Below are 24,487 nucleotides of genomic sequence, written 5' to 3' on the forward strand. Positions count from 1 at the left end.
CCTCCAACACACCCTCACCCTTCCTCCTCCCTCCTGTCCAATTCCCATCAGATCCAAGACAACAGTAGCACCGCTATGTGTGTATTCAACTTCTACTTGGAGCATCAGAAAGTGCTTGGGGATGAACCCTTCCTGAAAAGGCTTCAAGTGAGTGCACTGTGGTGGGTGACTACGTGTGTGAGTGTGAGCATCTCTTTGTGCAACGATGTTGTTGGTGGTCAACTGGTATTTGATTTCAGGACTCGTAATGTTACAGTGAGCTGATCAATGTTTGTGCTTGCATGGTTGCCAGTTTGTAGGCTATGTAAATGTGTAAATGTGCATGCATGTTTGAGCACAGGGGCGAAGTAAGAGCACTGTGACTGTTGCACTGTGGTTGCCTCTGTGGTCGTCGATGCGGACTGGTAGAAAAGTTCTCACCTTAAAATATGCTTGAGAGTTTTGATTCTGTTCACTGGTTTGTTTTTTGCTAAGTGTGAGTGTATCATTGACAGAGCACCACCAAGTACAACTTCTACTCGCACCTGAAACGTCGGTTCTTGCAGCCAGGCCACATCATGGTGAAGGCTGAGCCCATCCAGGAAGACTACTACGGCCTGGTGCTGATGTTTGATGTAGATTACAAGACACTCTCCGGCAGTGCATGTTTGCATGACATGCATATACATGGCACTGGGAACACACTGCAGAATGCTGCATTCTACTACAGACAGGTAATTGCTACAGCATGCCACTCACTACTGTAGACAAGAATACACTGCAGCACAGTACACAACAGAACTCACAAGTTCACCACACTACGCTGTGGCACACAGGTACACTGTGCAATATGCTCTATGTTATGGTACACAGTAGTGTGCACTACACATTACTGAGACAAGTACACACTAGACCTATGTGTCAGATGAATTATATGAATGGTCTCATCATCATTGCCTTTCTGACCCTACACCAGGGTATAGGCCACGGACAAACTCTATATTGTGAGAATAAATAATTTTTTTTTTTTGTGTGTGTGTAGTTTGTGAGCATAAAATACTGTATAAGTGTTTTGTTAGCATAGATGCCCAAATATTAACATAGACTCTTGTATGTATTTTGTTAGGGTAGACTGGCTGATGTGTGTTTTGTTAAAACAGACTTTTTGATGTGTGTTTTGTTTGACTGTCTGATGTCCTTTTTATAGGCTTAGACAGTCTGGTGTGTGTGTGTGGTGAACATGGAGGATGTTTTAACTTCTAGATTGTTCAGGGTGTGTGGTTGGCGGGTTCTCCGGTGTGGTTTGCTTCTTCTTTCCTGTCAAACATCTATCGTCCATATCTCCCCTTTTTCTTTTTTATGTTTGTTACTCTCTTGTAGCACCTCTAATCTTCTAGCGCTCATTGAACCTTATGCAGTTGTGAGCGCCGTAAAACCTCTACTAAAAAAAAAAAAAAAGAAAAGATTGTTCAGGTTCCTCCTGGAGTTCATTGAGCAGTTTTTTGTCTTGTGCAGAGCTACCAGGAGTACAAGATTGTGTTCCCGGCAGACTTGGCGTGCCGCGAGACTCCACGGGTGGAGTGGGAGTTTTATGCCTTAAATGATGTACTTCTGGAGCAAAATAATATGTGTGACAGAGGCATCTTCTATGAGCGGCTTGAGTAAGATGACACATTTTCAGTGCTGTGTACAACAATGACCACCCTCTAATCACTGTACTAACTGTTATTACTTATTCAAAACGTTTGTAACTGTCACTGTTATGACAAAAACTCTGCCTTACTGTCACTCTTGATATGACAGTGTGTAACTGCTGTCACTGCTGTTACAAAATACAACACTATCGTAACCACTTATTAAACAAGTCACTTCTTTCTGTTACAACTGATACAACAGACTATCATCACTGTAACTGCTATGACAATGCTTTATCCCTGCTGTTACAATCTGTCCCCGTCGTTTTATGCGAGAAAAATTCTGAAATTATGCAACTGAGCACAAAAATGTGAAATTATGCGATTCTGTTAAATTAAACAAAGACTGATAAGGAAATTAATCAGAAATTGATCAAATTTAGCTAAATTATGGGGTGCTTAAAACCACGGGGACAGTACATTTGATACTGTGTACTACTATACTACTGTCACTTCTAGGACTAGACACGCTGTTCCCAGTGCTACTACTGAGCAGTGTTGTTGAATTACTACTGTTGTGTTACTGGTATGACCCTGTTGTCTGAAGTGGTTTTGTTGCTTGCTTTATTTTGACCTCCACTGGTGATTAGTTTTCTGCCTTTTAGAAATCAGTGAAGACAATGGGTTTCTGGTCAAAAGATATTTATTTCTCATCTATAAGAATTGTGTTCCATGTTTTCTTTAGATGAATGGTTCTTTAAATTTCTGTTATAAATAGATGGCTGTTCAGTGAAAAAGTAAGTGATGTAAGGGGCCTCTTTTTAGTCCCAATTTTTAAAATTATGGTAAGCCTATATTATTGTTTCTGTCAGTCTTTCTCCCTGCATCACATTACAATCAACTTGTCTATGTGTCTTCCTTCACTCAGACAATTTCTGTAAAGATTTTCCAAATGTTACCTTTGTACTATACACAAAAAATAACATTTGTGCCAAGATAAAATCGCTTTCAGTTGTCCAGATTTTGATTTCTAACAGCGTATATTTTTACAATTATCTCGGCTTTATAGAGACAACCCAACACCCCTCCTTCCTGTAATGGTGACTGTTTTGGAAACCACAGCTAGAGACTTTTTCTCTTCTGTGTGTGCATGCAGCATAGAGAAACTAGTGCTGGCATCAGGTGAGCCTTCTATCTCGGACCACCATGAGGCCAAGGAAATCATCCCTCGAAACACATTGCCTGTGGGTTTCATTTTGGTGTGTGTGCGTGCCTATGTGCAGAAGAAGAAAGAATTCTATGCCGTGTCTTGTGTAAGTGCCTTGTGGTAGAGATCCATATATATATGTAATATTAATGCAATTTTTATTATAACTATTATTATTATCCAGATAATAAAGGAGGCAGGGTGCTTTGACTGAGTGTTGGGGGCCAACACTGCATGTTAAGGACTCTATGTTTTGGCAGAAATACTGAGATACTGGAAACAATATCTTCTCCATGTGGAAATCAAACGTTCATTCCTTATTTTCCTTGCAAGGCAAAGAGGCCTTTGGTACTGGTTAGTGGTGAGGCATGTTTGTATGGTGATTATTGGTATGGTTTGTGTGTATTGGCCACTACTAAGATGTGCATTGGTACTGATTATAAGTAATGCATGCATAGATGTTGATTATATTTTGAGATGTGTGTGCGTATCGATTACAGGTGAGGCATATTTTGTGTATTGATAGGGGAGGGGGGCAGGTGTGTATCTTGAATAATCTATGGTACTCAGGAATAAGTAGGTATTAATTATATGGAATGGGTGCATGGATATTTTTATAGGCCACACATTCATGGGTGTTGATTACTATTACAGGAAAGGTGTGGGCAGGCTTTCTCAATAATGATAAAGCATGTGTATTTTTTCCTGTCAGAGATATACTTTGTCCCTAGGGTTATGTGGAGATTCTCCCATCATACACCATCAGAGGTTTGCTACGGCCATTTGTCCGCATGCTGACTTGGAGCCCTGAGCGCCGCCTAGTGGTCACCGCAGACTTCCATGAACCTGATCAAGACCTACCACTTACGTCAGTACACTGTAGTCTGCTGCTATTCTTTCTTCAATGTGGACTTATTATGTGTTTATTTGTTCTGGTTATATCCTCTTTAACTCATCTTTTAAGACATTTGTTGTTGTTGTTGTTATCGATCCAAATACATTTGTTGTACATACCACATTTGTCACATCTGATTCATATGCCACCTTTTTGGTAAGGGTTTTATAGTGCTCTTAAGGTCATATGAACGCATGCCACCTTTGTCAAAACCAATGTTTATTAGATTTCCCATTTTTTTCCACCTAACCTATGTCATGTATGTCACATTTGTCACACTTGTTAGATTTCCTCACTTTTGTTACATGTGTCATAATCATAATGTGTCACATTGTTTATGTTTGTTCTATTTCTCACTCATGATACACCCATCATGTCGTGTCACTTTTTTCACTTATTCATTTTAGGAGTCTACTTCTCTCTCTTGTTATTCCCTCTCTGATTCTTTCTCCTGACCTTTGTGATTCCTGGCTCCCCTCTACACACACAAGCATACTGTTACTGGCATCTGTGGTGCTTCGGCATCACACACAGGAGACCAGAGTTCTATTCCTGTGTGGGGAGAATTTTTATTATCATTATCACGGTCTTTCTACTGGGATGCTGTATATCCAAATCAGCCTGGGTTGGCCCTGATAGGCAGGGTTGAAGCCTACCTTCTAGATGATTTAAATTATTTTGATGGGGACATAAAAATATCTACATTAAAAAAAACACCGCGCCAAAAAACCCCTCAACCCTTCCCCCCCCCCAAAAAAAAACATGTACTGTTGCCCAACCCTCTAGTTTCCACTCTGATTCCTCTTACTCCTGTGACCTTTAATCTTTTTGACCCCTGACCTCTGTGTGTTCCCCAGATTCATGTGGTCCTGTAAGAGTAACCGGGGACTTTGTCCACACATACACGGCAGCACGGGTAAGAAAAATCTTCATGTTTGTAATATAGTGTAAAGCGCATAGAGCCTGCTGCTGATATGCGCTATACAAATGCTATATACTATTATTATTATTATGTTTGTACACACAAACACAGCAAGACACACGGACATACTTGACAGCACACATGAGATAATACACCTTGTTTCTTTTTCCATGCGCTCTGAAGCATGTGCACTGAGGTATGCTGACAAACGTGATGGTGAAAGGTGTTCATTTGTTTCTAGACACCCCCCCCCCCCTACACCCACACATACACACACACACACACACACACACACACACACACGAGCACACCATGACGTTGAGTTGTTGGCAAGTGCTCTGCTGTGGTTTATTGCTCCTTCCCTATCAAACATTTATCATCCTTATCTCTCCTCCTTTTTTGTGTTTGTTACTCTCTTGTAGCACCTTTAATCTTTGGCACTAAAAGACCTAATTGTGTTGAAAGTGTCGTAAAACTCTGATTAAAACAAAACAAAATATCAAAACAGGGTTGTGTCCCTTTTTCCTTAGAGCGACAGCTGCGTCTTCCTCGCTACTTCATGGTTCCTGGCCAAGACTACCGACTGTCTGTGACTGTGGCTCTGGCAGACTCACCATATGTCACCATCTCTGCAAATATCACCGTCCGATGTCTGTCCGCCTCGTCAATGCTTTATGCCATGATCAAGTAAGTTTGTCAATCTGACATACAGTCGAACCTGCCCTGACGGCCACCTCTATAAGACGGCCACCTGTACAAATGGACACTTTCCATTTCCCCTGTTGCGTTTTTTCTATATAATTTAACTGTGTAAAACGGGCACCTGTCCAATGCGGCCGTGGCCACATTTCAACACACAACCCCTATCACACAAAGCAATAACCCCTGTCTTAGATGGTCACCTTATAGTGACTCCAAAACATTTTGTCATAAATCAAACATTGGCTCCTGCGTTGTGGGTGAGCCGTCATAATCTAATCACCTGTTGTTGTTAGGTAGTCCCTCCAACCGATCATGTTGCGTAGGCCCCTCCCACTGTTGACAAATAGGTATCAAAATTAATTTTCAGCTGCTGGTGAGGGAAGCGTGTGATCCCTCATAACCCTTAAGCTCCGCCCAGAACTCATGCACAAATCGTAAGTGAGATGAGTGGTCACTGTTTCCAGTCTGTAACAAAGTAACAATGGACGTCAGCATGAACTTGTGACAGAAGGGTCACTCTTCTCCGAGTGGTGGCGACACATGTGTTTGTTTTACCATAGCACTCGGTCCTCCTTTTCTGACACATTTCGTTTTATTGTCACCCTTGCACAAAAGCAGCAACAAAAGAAAAAAAACAAAAAACAGCGAAAACAAAAACAACAACAAAGCGACTACCTTCTGTTGGGTCCTCAGAATGGAATGGTTTGTTTTCTTTATCTTGATCAGTCCTGCTTAAGACGGCCACCTGTCTTATACAGACACTTTTCTCCTTGACAATGGGTGGCCGTCTTACACAGGTTCGACTGTATTTAGCACTCTGCTGTAAATCAAATTAAAAAAGGACAATGTTTTATTTCTTTTTGTGTTTACAGTTCAATATTTCCCTATATCGTCACTGCAGGCCTCTAGACAGCTGACTCAGAAAATATGGTTTTTGTGTTTTTCTCTGAGTTCTGTCTGACATCTCATGTCACAATCCTATAATTAACTTTAAGAGAAATTAATCTGCCTAAATGGTTACAACATTGGATTATGGCTAAATTGTGTATAATAGCCTTGGGTTTTTTTCGTTTTTTCACTCTCCCGTAAAACTTTCAGAAACTGAATTAGCTGTTTAGAATCCTGCGTCGGCAACAATTTTCCATTTCATATTTAACACTTTTGAACCTATTATTGTATATATGCTGCAATCACTCACTTACTAAAAGCCTAAATGTTACATACAGGTTATGTACTCAGTTTTATTACTATGAGTACTGCAATATGTCTGATGGGTGAATGAACCATGTGTGTGATGCCAGTTTTAATTTTGGATTATATTATTATGGTTAACTTATATTACACGGGAGAAGAGAGTTGACCTTAGTTCTCCAGATGTGGACAGGATTTGGTGCTTATAAACTCAAAAATTTCCAAAATGGAGATTTTTTTTTAGCTCTTGAAAGAGGGGATTGATCTTGGAGAGAACACTGAGAAGTTTTTAGAATTTTATTCTGACACAGTTCTAGAATTTTTGCTCCTAGTAGTGACAGAGTGACAGCATTGGCTCAAGTCATGATAGGGATGAAGTAAGGGAAGTTGTATCTCTTTTAGCCCAGGTTGGCCTTGGCAGGCGGGGTCAAAGCCCACCTCCTATTGAACTAAATTGTATTGATGGGGGCACAAAAACACTTACATTTAAAAGAAAAGATTATCGGGGGTATTAATTTTTGATATCATGTGTGTGGAAGACGTATATAGATGTAGTTAATTCAAAGTGATCGGGGTGTAATGCAAATATATCCTAATAAGACTCGGAGTTCAGCTGAATTGTGATTAAATACTCAGCGGGACTGTTTGATTTACTGTAAGTGTGACATCTTTTATAATATCTTCACTCTAGTGCCATTAGGTACAGAAGGAAATTAAAAGGAGTCTATCTGACAGATACTATGGGGTGGTTTAGTGAGTTTGACAAGTACTCACGGCATTGCCTCTTTATGTTTTTGTACTTTTGTCAGATATGTTCATGTGTAGATGTTCACAGAGTATACACACACTCAGGCCTGATTGATTGCAAGCATCCAATGATTTACTCAGTTACTTGTATATTTGTCATTATATGCACACATGCAATATAAACACGCATATATGTCTCATGCTATGTACATTATTTGTGTCACAACGTGGTGGAATCGGGCGCTCATCAATTTTTGGGTATATGGAGTTATTGGCATAATCTTAAAGCCTGTTTATTTGTCTTGCTTTTGATGAAGAAATAGCCATGTATCTTCAATAGAAGTTGAGATATTTGCAATTGAAGTAGGTGGGGGTCGCCTTGTTATAATTTAACGAGAAAATGGCCGCCGAAGTTTATTGACTTCCAAAGCTTGAGAGTCCTTGGAAATTACAAATTTTATTTTTTTGTGCCTCTTATCAAGTTCCAGTAAAATGTACACCTCAAAACAGTGAAAAAAAGTTTCAAACGGGCAGAAAAATGCCAATTTCTTTGATTTTATTATTTTGATGAGTGCCTGATTTCACCATGATGACTTGTATATATCTATTTATCTTAACAAGAACACAAGATATCTGCATTTGAAGGAAGTGAGGTCGCCTGGTTTCAGTGGTGAAATTAGTGAGAAAATGGCTGCCAAAGTTTGGTAACTCCAATAGCTAAAGAGTCTTTGAAAACTGAAAGATGACATTTTTCTGCCTTTAAATTAATGTTTTTCATTAAAATTCACTCGGAAATGTGTTTTTATACGGAGATAAAAGAGTTAAGTCTAAAAATAGAAATTGGATAAAAATTTCCAAACTAGCGGAAAAATGCCTGTTTCTCCAATTTCGCCATTTTAACGAGGGTCTGATTTCGCCACGCTGCCTCACATTTAATCATGCAGAAAAATATGAAGAGACGCAAGAAAAATGCACCTGATTGCACTCACATAATCTCCACTCGCCCGCATGACCTGTGTATATCCTGACTGGCAAACTCCCTCCAACATGTGCTACAAACAGTATGACATCTGAAACCTGATACAGGTGTACCCTGAGCTGTGAGCACACCATTGGTACAGGGAAGAACGTGGCACTCTACATGGGCACTGGACAGAAATACAGCCGACGATTCATCAGGTACGACACATACGCACTTATAATTGCACACATACTCACACACATACACACGCACACACATGCACACACACACATACACACATGCACACACACACACACATACACACACACACACACAAAATAATCTTTGCACCTTTGGAGGTGCTCTAAGGATCAATGGAAATCGGATTGCGAGCCACTTTATGCCTGTGTACCAGGGGCTGAAGATCCTTGCTCTTGTACATCCGTCCAGCATGATTTGTGTTGCGTGTGTGGTTATGTGTGCATGCGTATGTACAGTCATATATATATATATATATAATATACATAATATGTGTGTGGTGCGGTGTGTGTATATGTGTGTGTGTGTGTGTTTACAGATTCATGATATGTCTGATGTTTGATCACCACTGTCTGTGTGTGTGTGTGTGTGTGCGCGCATGTGTGTGTGTGTATGTTTATGTGTGTGTGTGTGTGTTTGTGCGTTTGTGTGTGTGTGTGTGTGCTTGTACGCACAAGTAAGTTTGTCTTGATGAGCAGTGTGTATGTGTAAAAATAACTACATATATAATGAATAGTGCATATGTGTTCAGGTATAGGCATGTGTGTGGTGATCAGTTTATGTATAGGCACATGTGTGTGGTGATCAGCGTATTTGTATAGGCACGTGTGTGGTGATCTGTATATGTTTGCTCAGACTTAAGTGTGTCATCACCAGCATGGGTGCCTAGTGACAGCCAAGGTTCACTGTTGCCCTTTCCAGGTACAAGTGGGAAGTACAGGAGAACGGCCTGCCTTTACCCTATGCCCAGGTGCTGGGGATTGTGCGGAATGAGAACCTGGAGTCACCTTTCTTCATCACACGGTCTAATGTGCTCACGCCAGGCTGTCGCTACGATGTCACTTGTACGGTCAAAGGTACATAGGCTACATACATCACTGTAGAGTTATCGTGTTGTTAGCCTTTCAGTAAAGTGATGTTTCACATTGTGAAACTAATATTACCACTAGTGCCATTATGAGATATCATGTCTCAAGTAACATTAGCAGTTGTGTCGTTATGAGATGTCATGTCTCTGGTGACATGAGTTGTTGTGTTATTTAAAAAATATCAAGTAACTGAAAGTGCCAAAAGCTGTATTGGTGTGAGTTGTCATATCCCCTCTGCTGTCAAGGATTCACTACTTTTCCAGCGCACACTTATGCTATGGATTTTGTTTCAGCGCCATCTCATGAAAAATACAACTGCAGTGACACACATAATGTGGGGATGCTGTCCTGTTGAAAAAATTCTGAACAGTGATAGAGCAGGGTTTTGGACCAGAACGTTTTTTTAAAAAGGAAGATTGCTTCCAACGAAATAAAAGAAAGAATGGGCTTTATGACTGCTTAGAATTTTGTTCAGTAAGTCATCATCTCTGTCTTATATGTGTTATTTCAACTTCATTTTTCATGGAATGGCCCTTTAATGTCATCAGAGTTCTGTCTGTTTCTCCTCAGTGGGCCGACGGAGCAGCATAGTCACTTACACTTTTCACACAGAAGCGCCTCCTCTTGGCTCTGGATGTACGATTCAACCAAGGAAAGGAAAAGCCGTGTTTACAAAGTCAGTATATGTTTCTTTGTCTGTCTTTGTGTATGTTTCTGGGTATAAATGTGAGCCCTCAAACAATTTTGTTGAATTTGCTGTTCAAATTCTCTGAGACTGATGTTGTGATGAAAACAAAACCCCAAAACATACGATCATTGTTGATTGAGGATAACAGTTCTAAATTGGTTTTGTTTTACCGGCAGCTCACAGAAAATGTTATCGGTTTTTGGGTTGTTATTTTTCCTTTGGATTTCTAATCTTATGTTGTAAAGTTTCAAAAAAGATTTTCTGTTCCTTGATGTCACTATAAAGCATGGGACAGGTCTAGTCTTTACCTAAAGTAAACAGCGTGTGTATGTGAAAGAGAAAGGTAGAGAGGGAGAGACGGTACTCTTACATTTGTACTCCTTGTGTGAAACTGAAAATTGCACGGGAGAAAAATCTTGCCAAAGATGCTTCTTTTAGGCTGTTAATGGGACGAGCTATTTCATTAATGTTTTACAGGACACTTACTGCCCCTTATAAACATTTGCTTCATTTTGCCAAAAACAAAGGGAAAAACTCACAAGAATATTGGCTTGCTTGCATAGTGCAGTAAAAGCCTGACTAGATGGCTAGGTGGTTTGTGCCATTCATCTGCACATTTTATGTTGCCTCCTCCACTGTTCACTGCTAGAGGACAATATTGATGACATTAGTGCTTGTATGCCTCTGCATATCACCTGCACCTAATTTGGTTAATGCAAGGTTTTTGTGGATCAAAATTGATTTAAAAAATCAAGGATTCTCCCCTTTCAATGAGGTTTCACAGAGTTCTATGTTGGTGGATGTGAGGTACTTATGTGTTTCTTTTTGTGGCTATTTCTGTGAGTATGGGTGTGTTTTGTGTGTGTGTGTTTTGTGTATGTGTGGCCATGAATTTTCAACTGTTTATGCAACTATGTGTATCTGTGCGTGTTTATATATGTAGCAATGTAAATATGTTTGTTTGCAAGGGGAAATTATTCCTGGTCAGTTCCTCAAGACCTGGTAAAAGGTGAAAATGAAAAACATGACAAAGACAAAAAAATTGTCTTTTTTCTCAGTGTTTACTTGTATGTGTTGTGTGTCCACACTAAAAAGTTTCAGTTGTGTTCTGTACGTCGGTATTCTGGCATGGTGTGTGCTTCTGTGTTTGTTTCTAGGTTCAACATTAGCTGTCCCAACTACATGGACACAGTAGCATACATGCCGCTCTCATACCGCCTGTACCAGCAGGACAAGGTGGTGGATGGCACCAGGTTTTTTTGTGAGTTGTTAAGATATCATCGGTGCTGCAAGCAAGCCACTTAAGTCAGTTTAGCTACTTTTTACTTCAGAAAAATAAAACAACTAATTTTTGTTGTATGTTCCAATTAAGAATCATGAAAAGCAAGAAAATTGTAAACGTTGTCCTGACCATAACATTAAACTGCATCTTGGTGATGTTGAAAGGTGCATTTTTGATTGAGCTTTGAGAGTGTGTAAAAATAGGAAATTCTCATAATTTTGGATTAAGTGTATTGCTTGTTTCAGCAACTATATATTTTAGGTGGATAGACTGATCTTGGAAGTTTTCTAGTTAAATTAATTGATTAGTTTTACCTGTTGTTATGACAGTTTTTGTGAGTTGTTAAAATTGATACTTTATTTATGCCAGTTATTTAGACAGACTGTTTCACTGTGAGTTGTTAAATAGAAAAGATACTCCCACCCCTTGATTTGATGGACTTTCTGTGAGATGTTAAGAGAAATAGCTTATTTACACCATTTTTTTAGAAAGACAATTTCTGTATGTTGTTTAGATTAATATTTATGTTACTTCTGGCAGTTATTTAAACAAAATTTTTCTATGATGAATAGGCTACTTCTTCCAGCTGCATAGACAGACTTTCTGTGAGTTGTTTGGATACTTATGGATAACTTCACCACTGGTTAAGATAGATTATTTTGATGAGAAATTTATAGCCTTTTGATCATTGTTCTTGGTTGCTTAAATGGCCAATCAAGACATGATTTGAAAGTGTGATATGTAGAATTCCATCAAGCATGGCATTATGTATAGAAGCTGTCGGGCATGGGTCTTAACTCTCACAGACTGCTCCATATACTTTTTAAACTGTGGCCGAGATACCCATCTTTTCTTGCTTCTTTGTAGGTGTTTGTGGCATATTACACAACCCCTCACTGCCATATGACATGCATGTGTTTTTCCACCTCTTTGTCTGGTCCAGACACGCTGATTGCCTACACCAGCTCCGCATGGATCACGGGGGTCACTCTGTCAGTGGAGAATGTGACCCATGCCGTTCAAATTCCACTCAAAGTTGAGATCGTCAACATCAAAGGCACAGCATCAGTGGTGTACTTAGTAGTGGAGGTAATGGGCTCTGTGGGACAGATCGAGATGTCTTTAGGGTGGTTGGGCAGAAAGGTAGGGGGGGGGAACACATGTCTATGGGTTTGTGGAATAGTCTGTTCTTCTGTGTTCAACAGTCTTATGATAGCTTTACATTAGTCCAATATCTGATTCTTCTATATATGTATAGAAGTGTTTCTTTTTGTGTATGTATAAATGTTTATACGTACTTGTGTGTTTGCCTGTGTGTATATGTACATGTCATCCTTTAGCTGAGCTTGAAGGATATTTAAGTTTGTATACGCGGCATCTCTCAACTGACCTTGACAAATATTTAACTTTGTGAACATGTCATCCATTGCTTGAGTGTGCGTGTGCATGTGTTACAGCTGACCACAGACGATCAGACAGCCATCCTGGACAAGTTGGGCTCTTTGGCTGATCTTGGCAACTCTGGTAACCAAGGTAACGAAATAAGCTGCAATGTGTGCTTGCCTGTATACAAGGGGATATCAATAAGTTTTTTTACCTAAATATGAAAAAGTGGAGCTACGAACTTGAAATTTGAACAGGTTGAAGATACATCTAAACTAAGAATGCATATCAATAACTGGGAATTTCCTATGGTTAGTTCAGGTTGTTCCCAACACTCACCTATCAATGCCAAACATGGACAACGAACAAGACATTAGAGCCAAGAATTACAACATGTGAAATGCGATGCCTTAGAAAAGCAGTAAACAAGACCAGGCATGACAAAATCAGAAACTCAGTAATCAGAGAAATGGTGGGCACAAATGATGTCATGCATCACATCCAACACCAAAGAATCAAATGGTTCGGACATCTCATGCGATTACCGACACCATCCAGCACAACGTTCCCACTTTAAAAAATTCAATGACAACAAGGCTAGAGGGCGACCGAGAAAGACCTGGATATATGGAGTCAGGGAAACATTAACCACCCTCGGCATCCCTCTGACCCAAGCTCTCCGGCTGGCGACAGAGAGATGTCTCTTTCTTCCCGCGACACCCAAAAGGGTATAATCTGCGAATAAAAGTAAAGTTCAGGTTGTACAGCAGGTAGTTTAACATCACCCTTGAAAGCATGATTAGCCTTTTTCATTTTTGTTCACAAAATGGAAAAAATTGAAATGAGAGCTGTGATGAAGTTCCTTCATCTCCAAGAAAAAAAAAACGATGTACACGATGAAATGTTTGTAGTGTATGGAGATGTCTGCTCAAGCAGACATGTGGTCAAATATTGGTGCAAGCAATTCAAATGTGGTAACGTCTATTGAAGACAACCCTCTAGAAGGTCGCCCTGTCTCAGCAGTGACTGTAGACAATTTTTCAAAAGTCAAGAAGATTGTGCTGAACGACTGGCACGTTACTCTCGGACAACTTTGTACTGAAACTGGCTTGAGCTATGGATCTGTTGAGACAATTCTTCATGACCATTTGAATATGTCGAATGTGTCTGCAAGATGGGTGCCCCATCTCCTTACTCCTCATAAAAAAGAACAGAGAGCACTGTGCAGTCAGCAAATGATTGACATGTTTGATGAAGATCCTGACAACTTTTTTGACCGTTTAGTAACAATGGATGAAAGCTGTGTCTATCACTTCAACCCAGAGTCAAAATCTACTTCAATGCAATGAAAAACACCATCTTCCCCCCACCCCCAAAAAAGCCAAAGTGCAGAATTCATCTGGCAAAGTGATCATTTTTTTTCTGAAGGACTTTTCAAGGTCATTCATTGCTGGCAAAAAGGTGTTCTTGCGGCTGGTGACTCCATAGAGAAATAAGTGTCTACATACCAAATTTCAAGTTCATAGCTTCACTCCTTCATACTCAGGTAAAAAAACTTATTGATATCCCCTCGTATGTTTTTTTTTGGTGTATTTAGTTTATGTGTGTGTGTGTACATGCTATCAGTCAGGTAACTGAGAATGTGAGAGATTCTCAGATAGTATGGTAAGTTCCTTGGATCATCATTGCAGCTGACAGAAACTGTTTCACTCCTCTATAGGGAGACAGCTCTTAGCCTATTGATGTCATCGTATGAGAGTCCACAATAGATTACGATGATATAACTGTACATCATTTATTGTTTCTGTGTGAGAGTCTAGAAGCTATTGCAATATCAATGTGTCATTAACTGTTACTATTTTAGAGTTCAGAATGTATTGCAATACTGATCCTATTTTGCCCCCCCCCCCCCCCCATGCACACTCACATAGAGGATGTGCGTGCAGTAAAGGACATTGCTACCATCATCAATGCTAAGTCTACAGCATCAGCCCAGAGGAAGACTCAGGTATGTGAACCCAGAAGCTTAGAATGTCAGCTATGCATCCTGTACGCCATGTTTAGTGTGTTTGATTATCCCAAGATAGCCTTAACAACTGGACTTTTACCTGGAAGATGAATTCAGAGGATAGTACAGTCTAACCATGAAGCATCTTCAGTCAAATAAAAATTAATCTTCTGGAAATTCGCAAAGTTGGATATGCCTTTCACTCGCTGACAACCAGCAATGTTGGCTACATGACCCCCTAGCGACCAACCAATTGAAGGGTATTTATTGAAATTTATACTGAAACTTTAACCCTTATAGCAACGCGGTATTTTTAGCCCTCACATACCTTTGGCCCAGGAAATACTAAAGGCTTTAACCCCACAGGGGGCCCAGCCAATACTGATTGTGTCTGTAATTGTTTGGCTATACTTACTTTTGTTGGAGGTTTTAGGAATTGACATGCAGAAAACTTTTCAAAGACAAGGGGATAGATTTCAGTTAAAATTCCCAAATGGATTTGAGGTGACTGCTGCCCTGTGAGGGAAATAAACACAACTGGATCTGTGGGAATGAGAATTTTTTAGGGAAATATATCTGACCAGGGCTAGAGGGGTTGAAAGAATTGTAAGTGAGTTGTCACAATTAGTTTTGGAGCCATGAGTTTTCAGTTTGACCTTATTTTCACCACATTACTTATTGCACTTTGTCTTATTTATTTATAAAGAAGGAATATTTAGTCCCGACACCTCTGCTATAAGAGGAGGAGATGAGACAGAAACATATTTGCCTATACGCAAAGGATCTTCACAGTGTGTGCATTTTTTGCTGGCCTTTCAGATGCATCACCGTACAGTTCTTCTAAATATACTCTTGATTATATATTTGTTCTTTATATACAGTATTTTCTGAGTTCATCATCGCTAGTCTCCAAATTGGACAAACTGAAATTGTTACATTTGGCAGAGGGTACCCCTAGATCTAGCTGTACTAGCTGTAGTTGTTTTGGGAGCCATATTAAATTTAGAGCCAGATGTATGCTGGGCTGAAATTTTATTCACTAATCTAACTTTAACAGCTGATTTATTAATCCCCCCCTCCCACACAGGTCCGTCAGGAACTACTTAGCAACCTTCAACTGATGGATAGTGAGACACCATCTTCTGTACAGCACACATCCTTTGTACTGGACACAACAGTGGCACAGGAGGAGGAGATCCAAACCTCAGGACTGGTGCCTTCCATTTGTCTTTTGTCATGTCTGTCTGTATTGCAGTGCCTGCCTCTCTAGCTGTTGTTTTGCTTGTATGTTTATTTATTTGACTGTTTGGGGTTTTTTTCTGCGTCTCCCCACCAGATTTTAGATTCAGAGGTAGTCAACCATAAATTCTTTCAATCGCGATACTGTTGATTTTTCTTTTTGCATTTGGTTCTTTTTCCAACTAGAGAATGTAGTGCCTTTTGTCTTCCAGTTAGTCATATTCTGTTTTGGAAAGTGCTACTTTTTTAGGGTTTCCACTCTCCAGGTTTGCAGTGGTTTTGGGTTGGGGTTAATTCATAATTTTGCCTTGTTTGACAGCTTCTGTAAAAGTTATTTTTTTTACCCTTTCTGCCTGCAAGTATTCTTTTAACTCAAGCAATAATAATATGTGCGTGAAACTAACAATTTTTTTGTGTCTTTATGTGAGATGATCATTTACTTGAACCTGCCTACCTGGGGATTTCCTTGTACTTTAGATTTGTTCCATGCCATGTCACCTGGTTTTCTCAAAGTCTCTCTGTCTGTCTCTCTCTCTCTCTCTCTCTCTCTCTCTCTCTCTCTCTCTCTCTCTCTCTCCCCGTGTCTCTCTGTCCCTCTGTTTCTCTCTCTCTCTCTCTGATTCTCTGATCTCTCTCTCTCTCTCTCTCTCTCTCTCTCTCTCTCTCTTCGTGTCTCTCTGTCCCTCGGTTTCTTTCTCTCTCTCTCTTTTTCTCTCTCTCTCTCTCTCTCTCTTGTGTCTCGTGTCTCTCTCTCTCTTTCTTTCTTTCTTTCTCTCTCTCTGTCTGTCTGTCATGCACACACACACACACACACACACACACACACAAACATTCATGACGGTACCTCCCCACCCCATCCAATCTCTGTAGGACCATGGTCTGAGCTCGGCTGAGACTCTCACAAAGTACTTGGGCAAGGTCAGTCCTGACAACTTTGAGCTGACCAAGCATGTGGCAGAGTGAGTCCATTGATGTCTCTGTGTGCCCTGACATTTCTGGGTAATGTCTGGGTGGTGGTTTTGTTTTGTTTTATAAGTACTTTTAATGGATTACTAAAATTTTTGCTTGTGCCCATAACTGTTGCATAAGCAATAGATGTTTCAAACAAAGAAATTATAGTGGGTGGCTGGCGGGTGCTGTGGTGTAGTTTGCTTCTTCTTTCCTATCAAACATCTATCGTCTTTATCTGCCCTCCTTCTTTTCTCTGTTTGTTACTCTCTTGTAACACCTCTAATCTTCGGCACTTATATGACCTTATTGTGTTGCAAGTGCCGGAAAACTCGTACTAAAACTAAAACAAAATTACAGCTTGTGTTTGTGGGAGACAGAGAGAGGATAATACTGGAAAAAGTGATGGGGCAGGAAATTGCATTACTGCAGACTAATGCTAAGCCTCTGTTTCTGTCACACAAAACAACCCCCCATTCCAGTATCCAGGTTCATGCTGTGGGCAGGTTACTTTCTGTAACCTCTGACGTGGGCAAGAGTATAGCTAGAGACCAACAGAAGGCAAAGTCTATGGGATTTACTCAGCAACAGGTACGTTGACCGTCAGCACCCTGACTACACTTATGCCGATTTATTGGGGGGAACAGGGGGTTTAGTGGTGTTGCAAGCGCTCAAAACTGATTTATCACCCGCAAGTGCAGAGAGTATGCTAAAAAAATGAGTGAACCATTTTGTGAGCACTGTTGCAGGACTTTGGATGGGTGTAAGCAGGAAGGAGTTGAAGTTTAAATAAGTTTATTAAGTGTTTAAGGCTATTGGCACACATCACATTATATAAAACACTCATTTATTGTTAAATAAAGTTTCCATAATTAAAAAGCACATGCATGTTGTGCATGGGAGAAATTACCTATTTTCTTTGATAGGCAAAATTTGGACAATAAAAAGATCAAGTGAAATTCATCTTCAATAATTTGATAAGACGGGTGAATTTATTCATTTCCACTGATACAGACTTTTATTTAATGGAAGGCTCTGAATTTTTAACAAGGCTGTAACTCTACAGTTCCAATACCGTGGGAGGTTGATGATATAGACTACTCAGCTGTTTCTCAGACTTCTCCCTCTATGTTCTGCGCAGAATGATCAACAAGCTTACTTTTTACTTCACTGAGAAATCATTTAGTGCTTCCAACACTTTGAGAAAACTAGTCATATCCCAACCTCAGGGAAAAGAATAGATTTTTAGCTTCAGTAGCCCAGTTGACTCTGCCTAGCTCACAGGAACAATATTATTGCATGTAACTTTTCTTTGGATATCTGCCGTTTTGTAAGTGTATGAAGCAGGGAGGAGGTAAGATATAGAGAGTGGTAGGCAGTGAGAAGGTTGGGAGAGTAAGCTGGCTAGATGAAATGCATTACTGTGAGCGAGGAGATGTTGGTGATCTGGATTACTCTGGTTGATTACTCTGGGACAATTTTGGTGTCGTCAACTTCTATAGTTAGCCAAATGCACCATCACCTCCTGGATTGCAATGGCCCTATAATTTGATCAAGAGAAGCTGTTGTTTAATAAAATAATCATAATAATGAAGATCATTTCTAATGCACCCACTCCCATGTAAACACAGCTCTAGGCGCTTTATACATAAATGCATGTACGAACAATATTCACACACGCGACACACACACATACACACACACACTCATGCACACACACACTAACACACACACACATACATACACCAACACACACATTACACGCACACATGTGTACATACATGCACTCCAAACACACGCACACACACACATCTACTTGCTTATCACACACCCACGCTTGCACATCGTTGCGAAATGAGCACATACACCTAATAAAATAATATACACAATGCAATTTGCAAAGCACATAAATGGATACATAGTCATTTACATAACATTGTACTGAACATGAATCTACTGACATAAAAATGATGTCATTAAATGTGTCTTTAAAGATTTTTAAAATTTAGACTCAGATGTTGTATGTCTCAAGGTTTGTGGAAGAGAGTTCCAAACTGATGGAGCAAGATGGGCAAACGATCTTTCGTCTAGAACTTTGTCATCTTTCGAGTAATGACCGGCACCTGTCCTTGATCTCCATTACAAAAGCCCATCAGTTTTGATTAGTGTAAAATGTTTTGACCAGCTGCCAATTCTGAGTCCGCTGTCTTTAGTTATTCACTGATATTGAATTTTTGACATTATCTAAAAGTAACTTAGACATAAAGTCAGGGTTCAGTTAGTCGGGTGCGAATTTTGCTCTGTCAATGATTGTCCAAATCCCTTCTGACAAGTAGCTAAGGTTTGTGATTCTCTGTCTGGAATGATAATTATCTTGTTAATGTGCTTGCCTTTGTTTATCTTGAACAAAATCATCATCAAGTGCCAGATGTGCAACAGTCTTTGGCAATCACAGTTCACCATTATTTCCTTTGCTTGGATGCTCTTAAATATGGTGGGTGGTTGGGGGTGCTCTGGTGTTGTTTGCTCCTAATTTTCTATTTAAAAATCTATCGTTTCTGTCTCTCCTTCTTTTTTGTGTTTGTTACTCTCTTGTAACACCTCTAATCTTCGGCACTTATATAACCGTATTGTGTTGCAAGTGCTGTAAAACTCTTACTAAAACTAAAACTAAATCTTGAAAAGCTATATTATCGCGATCTTTCTCCATCGCTCATCTGTTTAGGCTCTCCAAGTAAGTTGGTTTGGGTCTACCCCTGCCTCGTTTGCCTTCAATTTTATCAGTGTGTGCTAGATGTTCAAGGCACTTATGTCTATTCAAGTGTCCCTGAAACCGCAGAATTGTCAAGTAATATTGTTTACATGTTTTTTCCCCTTTGTGTACAGAACAAGGAGCACAGTTTCAAGGCAATTAACTCAATCTCGCAAGTAGCGGAGACTTTGACAACCTCACTGACTGAGGCCAATGTCCCTATATGGGTAATTCAAGAACAGTTGGACACTTGGTGGTGGGACTAATACTTGTCTGGCGGTTGCATCCTATTATAGTTTGTCTATATATCTCTGTATAACACCACACACTAGTCTGTCTATATCCCTACACTAGTTTGTCTATTCCCCTAAATCACAATATGTTCTAGTTTGTCTCTACCCCTATATTTTACCATGTTCTAGTTTGTCTATTTCCCTATATGACACCATGTTCTAATTTGTCTATACCCCTATATCACACCATGTTCTAATTTGTCTATACCCCTATATCACACCATGTTCTAATTTGTCTATACCCCTATATCACACCATGTTCTAATTTGTCTATACCCCTCTATCACACCATGTTCTAATTTGTCTATACCCCTATATCACACCATGTTCTAATTTGTCTATACCCCTATATCACACCATGTTCTAATTTGTCTATACCCCTATATCACACCATGTTCTAATTTGTCTATACCCCTATATCACACCATGTTCTAGTTTGTCTATAATCCTATATCACATTTTGAACTAGTTTGTCTATATCCCTATATCACACTATGCACTTTCACTTGTTTGTCTGTATCCCTTTATTGCACTATGCACTAGTTTGTCTATACCCCTATATCACACCATGTTCTAGTTTTTCTATTACCCTATATCATACTATGTTCTAGTTGTGCATCTTCGTGTATTTTGATTACTAATGTTCTACCCCTATATTTCACATCATGTACTAGTTGTCTATACCCCTATATATCACATCATGTACTAGTTGTCTATACCCCTATATATCACATCATGTACTAGTTGTCTATACCCCTATATTTCACATCATGTACTAGTTGTCTATACCCCTATATATCACATCATGTACTAGTTGTCTATACCCCTATATATCACATCATGTACTAGTTGTCTATACCCCTATATATCACATCATGTACTAGTTGTCTATACCCCTATATATCATGTATCATGTACTAGTTGTCTATACCCCTATATATCACATCATATACTAGTTGTCTATACCCCTATATATCATGTATCATGTACTAGTTGTCTATACCCCTATATATCATGTATCATGTACTAGTTGTCTATACCCCTATATATCACATCATGTACTAGTTTTCTAAACCCCTATATATCACATCATGTACTAGTTGTCTATACCCCTATATATAACACCCCCTCAACACATCACACACTAGATTGTCTGTTCCCTTCTGTCACATTACATACCAGTTTGTCTGAATTCTCTTGTCTGTCATATTTCTTTAAATTATCTACGATATCATATCAACTTTTCCCCCCTTTACCTTACAACTAAAATTAATTTTCGCCAGGCCTCAGGTCACACCTCTCAAGCTAAGTCACAACTATTCTCCTTGAGAGATTCAGATGTGTTTTTGCTTTATATGGTTAGGCTGTTATAGATTGTGTCTTTATTGACATCACTACCCCCACCCCCTTCCCATCAGTTGTCCACCAAGAATGTGGAGCTTGGCGTGGAGTGGCAAAATGTGAGCCGAAACGCAAAATTTGAACTGGCTTCCACAGACGGCAACATCCGCTTCTATCTTCCCACCTCTGACATGGGGATCCTGGAGAACGAGGGGGTGGAGAGTGAGGTCTGTTGATGTTATTGTTGCTGTTGTAGGGGGGTGGATGGCTGCTGTTGGAGGATAGAGGCTGGAGAGGGGAGGGGAAAAGGAAGGAGGAGTGTGGAAGGCAGTGACGGAATTGGGGAAAATGCAGTGGGTGGATGAGATGATTTGCTTTGAGTTGGGCGATATACAGTCGACTCCACTTGTGTTGAACTCGCTTGAGTTGATTTTCGGTTTAGTTGATCTTTTTCTCGGGTCCCAGCATCTTTATTTCTTTACAGATCCCAATGGTTAAGGGAAGACCCGGGTCGACGATCCCAGACAAACTTTTCAAACTATCCATCTTTTGTTTTTTGCGGAAAAGCATCATTTGACACTTTTTCTATAGGGTCACAATGACGAAACTGTTGAGAATACACCCTAAATGACCCAAAAGAGTGTTTGAAAAGTGCTAATTGCAATAAAAATCCGTTAAAAAATCCCTGTTTTTCTGTTTTTCTCAAAATCTACTTTTTGACATAGGTGACCTTCTTGGTGCAAGGAGTTTTCAAAAACTGCTAAAGCTAGAAGCTTCAAGTTTGGCGTATAGATGCTTTAAGATCTATTCTGGGGATCCATGTGAGAGAATTGGGGAATATTGGTAACTTGTGGAAATATTCAAATTTTTTGTAATATGTACCCCGGAATTTCGTCAAATGACTCTCGGGGGTCCATTGACTTTGGACTCACTTTTTTATTTTTAAAGATAGGTCAAAATCCTCACATAGATCCCCAGTCCATATAGATTTGTACTTGTGAGCCAAATTTCAGGCTGATGTTTCAATATTCACTATGAAATTTTTCTGCACTAAGAAACTGGTTTGAAAATCCTAGATGGCTGCCACAGAGACCCATTTTTTCAGAAAAAATCAACAAATTCACCCTTACTACATACTATTTACCTATGAACTTCTTGCACAATTACATGAAAGTGAATAAAAGTAATTCGTTTAGAAAATTTTTCCGGGAATGTACGTCTCCCCTTAAGTTGAACTCTTCAGACGATTGATTTTTTTGCTCACTCCTCCGATGACATCAACTCATCCATAGACTGTTTAAATGTTCAAACTGAGAGTTTGATTCTGGATGAGGTGAGATGTTTTTGCTGTGAGTTTGAGTACAGTTGAGATGTATTATTTGAGTTGTTAATTTGACTGAGGACTGAGGACTTAGTGGGATGTATTGCTGTGAACTGTAAACTTGTCCAAGGTACTAACCTTTCTTCCTCTTCTCCGACATTCCAGTTCAAGGCATATCACAAAGACCCGTACGCTTGGGCATCACGGGACATGCATGGAGAGATGCCAGTGGTTTCAGTAGACTTTGTGAGACAACGAGACAAGTACAAGAAGGGACGGGTTCCACGGGAGTGGAGGTTCAGCAGACCGGCTGATGTCTTCATTCGGTACAAAGGTAGTCTTGTACGAGTATGTCTGATTGCCGCAAATGTCTTGTGCTGGCATTAATGCAATTTATATCAGTATAGATGTCTTACCCTGCTTTTCACATCCTATCTGAAAGATTTATTTACCTTTTGAAGTATCTTCTTTGTATGGTATTTGGAACTTCATCTTTTGAATGTGAGGCAAAAGCACAGGCATTGCAACACAGACACAGACAAACAGCTACATGGCCATACCCACACACACACACACACATGCACACACACATATGTGTGTGTGAAGCGTGCCGACAAAATGAGTTACTGCTCAGATTCGAGCCCAATGGAAATAGATACATCACGCTTATAGGTGAAGTTTTTACAATTTATAAGAATGAAATAATAAAGGACATGTTATACTTAAAGAATGTGACATCAATAGAAAGTCTGCAAATTTGACCCAAGTGTTGATTTTTGGCCAGTATCTCCATTTGTGGATTGCAAGAAGTAACTCATTTTGTCAGCACGCCTCACACACATATAATATGTATTATTATATAAACATAAAAATACAAAAATAGGTTTTATATTGTTTTAATGTATCATCTTTTGTTCCTTTACTACTTTGTGTTAGTTTATTTTTATGCTATACCTTTGTGGTGGATACAAGTCCTCTGGAAAAACTTTGTAATAATATGACAAGCATCTTGATTTTTGGGGGGGAAAAAGTTAATCTAGCAAACAAATCATAAACTAGTTAAAGAGCTGGGCTGAAATGAGTCATTACAGCTTTTGCAACCTTGTTCCATTTCTCCTATGAACATTTGGCACAGATAGGTTGCATTACATTGTGTATCCCAGCACTAGCTAAAAAGTTGCTGTTTTCCATCCTAATGCAAGTATTGTGTATGTGTTTGCTCATAGGCACGTGTGTGGATTGACTGTTGGTAGGTATGACACAAGATTGGGTGTCATACTGCAAATTGTGCATCTTCGTTCATTTTTATTACTATTGTGTATGGCACAGATTCCAGTGCAGAGACAGTGGAGTACCACCCTCTGATTGACGTTGATGTGTCAGAGAAGACTGTGCTGCGCTCCAGCTGTGTGTTCATGTCAGTCAAAGCCAGTACAACGGAGGCCACCATACTCCGGGTTACTTCTCCCAACGGCCTCCGTCTCAAAGTGAAGATACGTTACACAGGGAAGATCAGCAGCTTCGATCATGTATGTGTTCATGCAGACAAACATTTTGCTTGAGAGATTGGTTTTTTTTGTTTGTGATGTCAAATGTGTTATGTGATGAGGTATTATTTTGACATCAGGTGTGTGTGGGTGGTTGACAGGTGCTCTGGTGTGGTTTGCTTCTTCTTTCCTATCAAACATCTATCGTCCTTGTCTCCCTTTCTTTTTTATGTTTGTTACTCTCTTGTAACACCTCTAATCTTCTGGTACTCATATGACCTTATGCAGTTGCGAGCGCTGTAAAACCTCTACTAAAACTAAACATCAAGTGTGTAAGATGATGAGATGATATTTTGATGTCAGATATGTAGGATGATCAG

General features: G+C 39.7%; 1 protein-coding gene across 1 annotated transcript in view; it reads left to right on the forward strand.

The window, feature by feature from the left end:
* LOC101853509 (polycystic kidney disease protein 1-like 2) overlaps positions 1-24,487 on the forward strand; it is a 54,628-nt gene that overhangs the window by 7,312 nt on the left and 22,829 nt on the right. Inside the window, exons 8-28 of the mRNA XM_013081518.2 lie at positions 52-147; positions 495-713; positions 1,495-1,640; positions 2,770-2,926; positions 3,552-3,688; positions 4,573-4,631; positions 5,168-5,324; positions 8,364-8,456; positions 9,199-9,353; positions 9,936-10,041; positions 11,211-11,314; positions 12,279-12,424; positions 12,793-12,868; positions 14,650-14,726; positions 15,814-15,939; positions 16,836-16,924; positions 17,396-17,504; positions 19,800-19,892; positions 21,377-21,526; positions 22,786-22,954; positions 23,950-24,149. Coding sequence (XP_012936972.2) covers positions 52-147; positions 495-713; positions 1,495-1,640; positions 2,770-2,926; positions 3,552-3,688; positions 4,573-4,631; positions 5,168-5,324; positions 8,364-8,456; positions 9,199-9,353; positions 9,936-10,041; positions 11,211-11,314; positions 12,279-12,424; positions 12,793-12,868; positions 14,650-14,726; positions 15,814-15,939; positions 16,836-16,924; positions 17,396-17,504; positions 19,800-19,892; positions 21,377-21,526; positions 22,786-22,954; positions 23,950-24,149 — 2,664 coding nt within the window. The remainder of the gene's footprint in view (positions 1-51; positions 148-494; positions 714-1,494; positions 1,641-2,769; positions 2,927-3,551; positions 3,689-4,572; positions 4,632-5,167; positions 5,325-8,363; positions 8,457-9,198; positions 9,354-9,935; positions 10,042-11,210; positions 11,315-12,278; positions 12,425-12,792; positions 12,869-14,649; positions 14,727-15,813; positions 15,940-16,835; positions 16,925-17,395; positions 17,505-19,799; positions 19,893-21,376; positions 21,527-22,785; positions 22,955-23,949; positions 24,150-24,487) is intronic.

Source organism: Aplysia californica, unplaced genomic scaffold (assembly GCF_000002075.1).
Source record: "Aplysia californica isolate F4 #8 unplaced genomic scaffold, AplCal3.0 scaffold00007, whole genome shotgun sequence".
NCBI lineage: Eukaryota > Metazoa > Mollusca > Gastropoda > Aplysiida > Aplysiidae > Aplysia > Aplysia californica.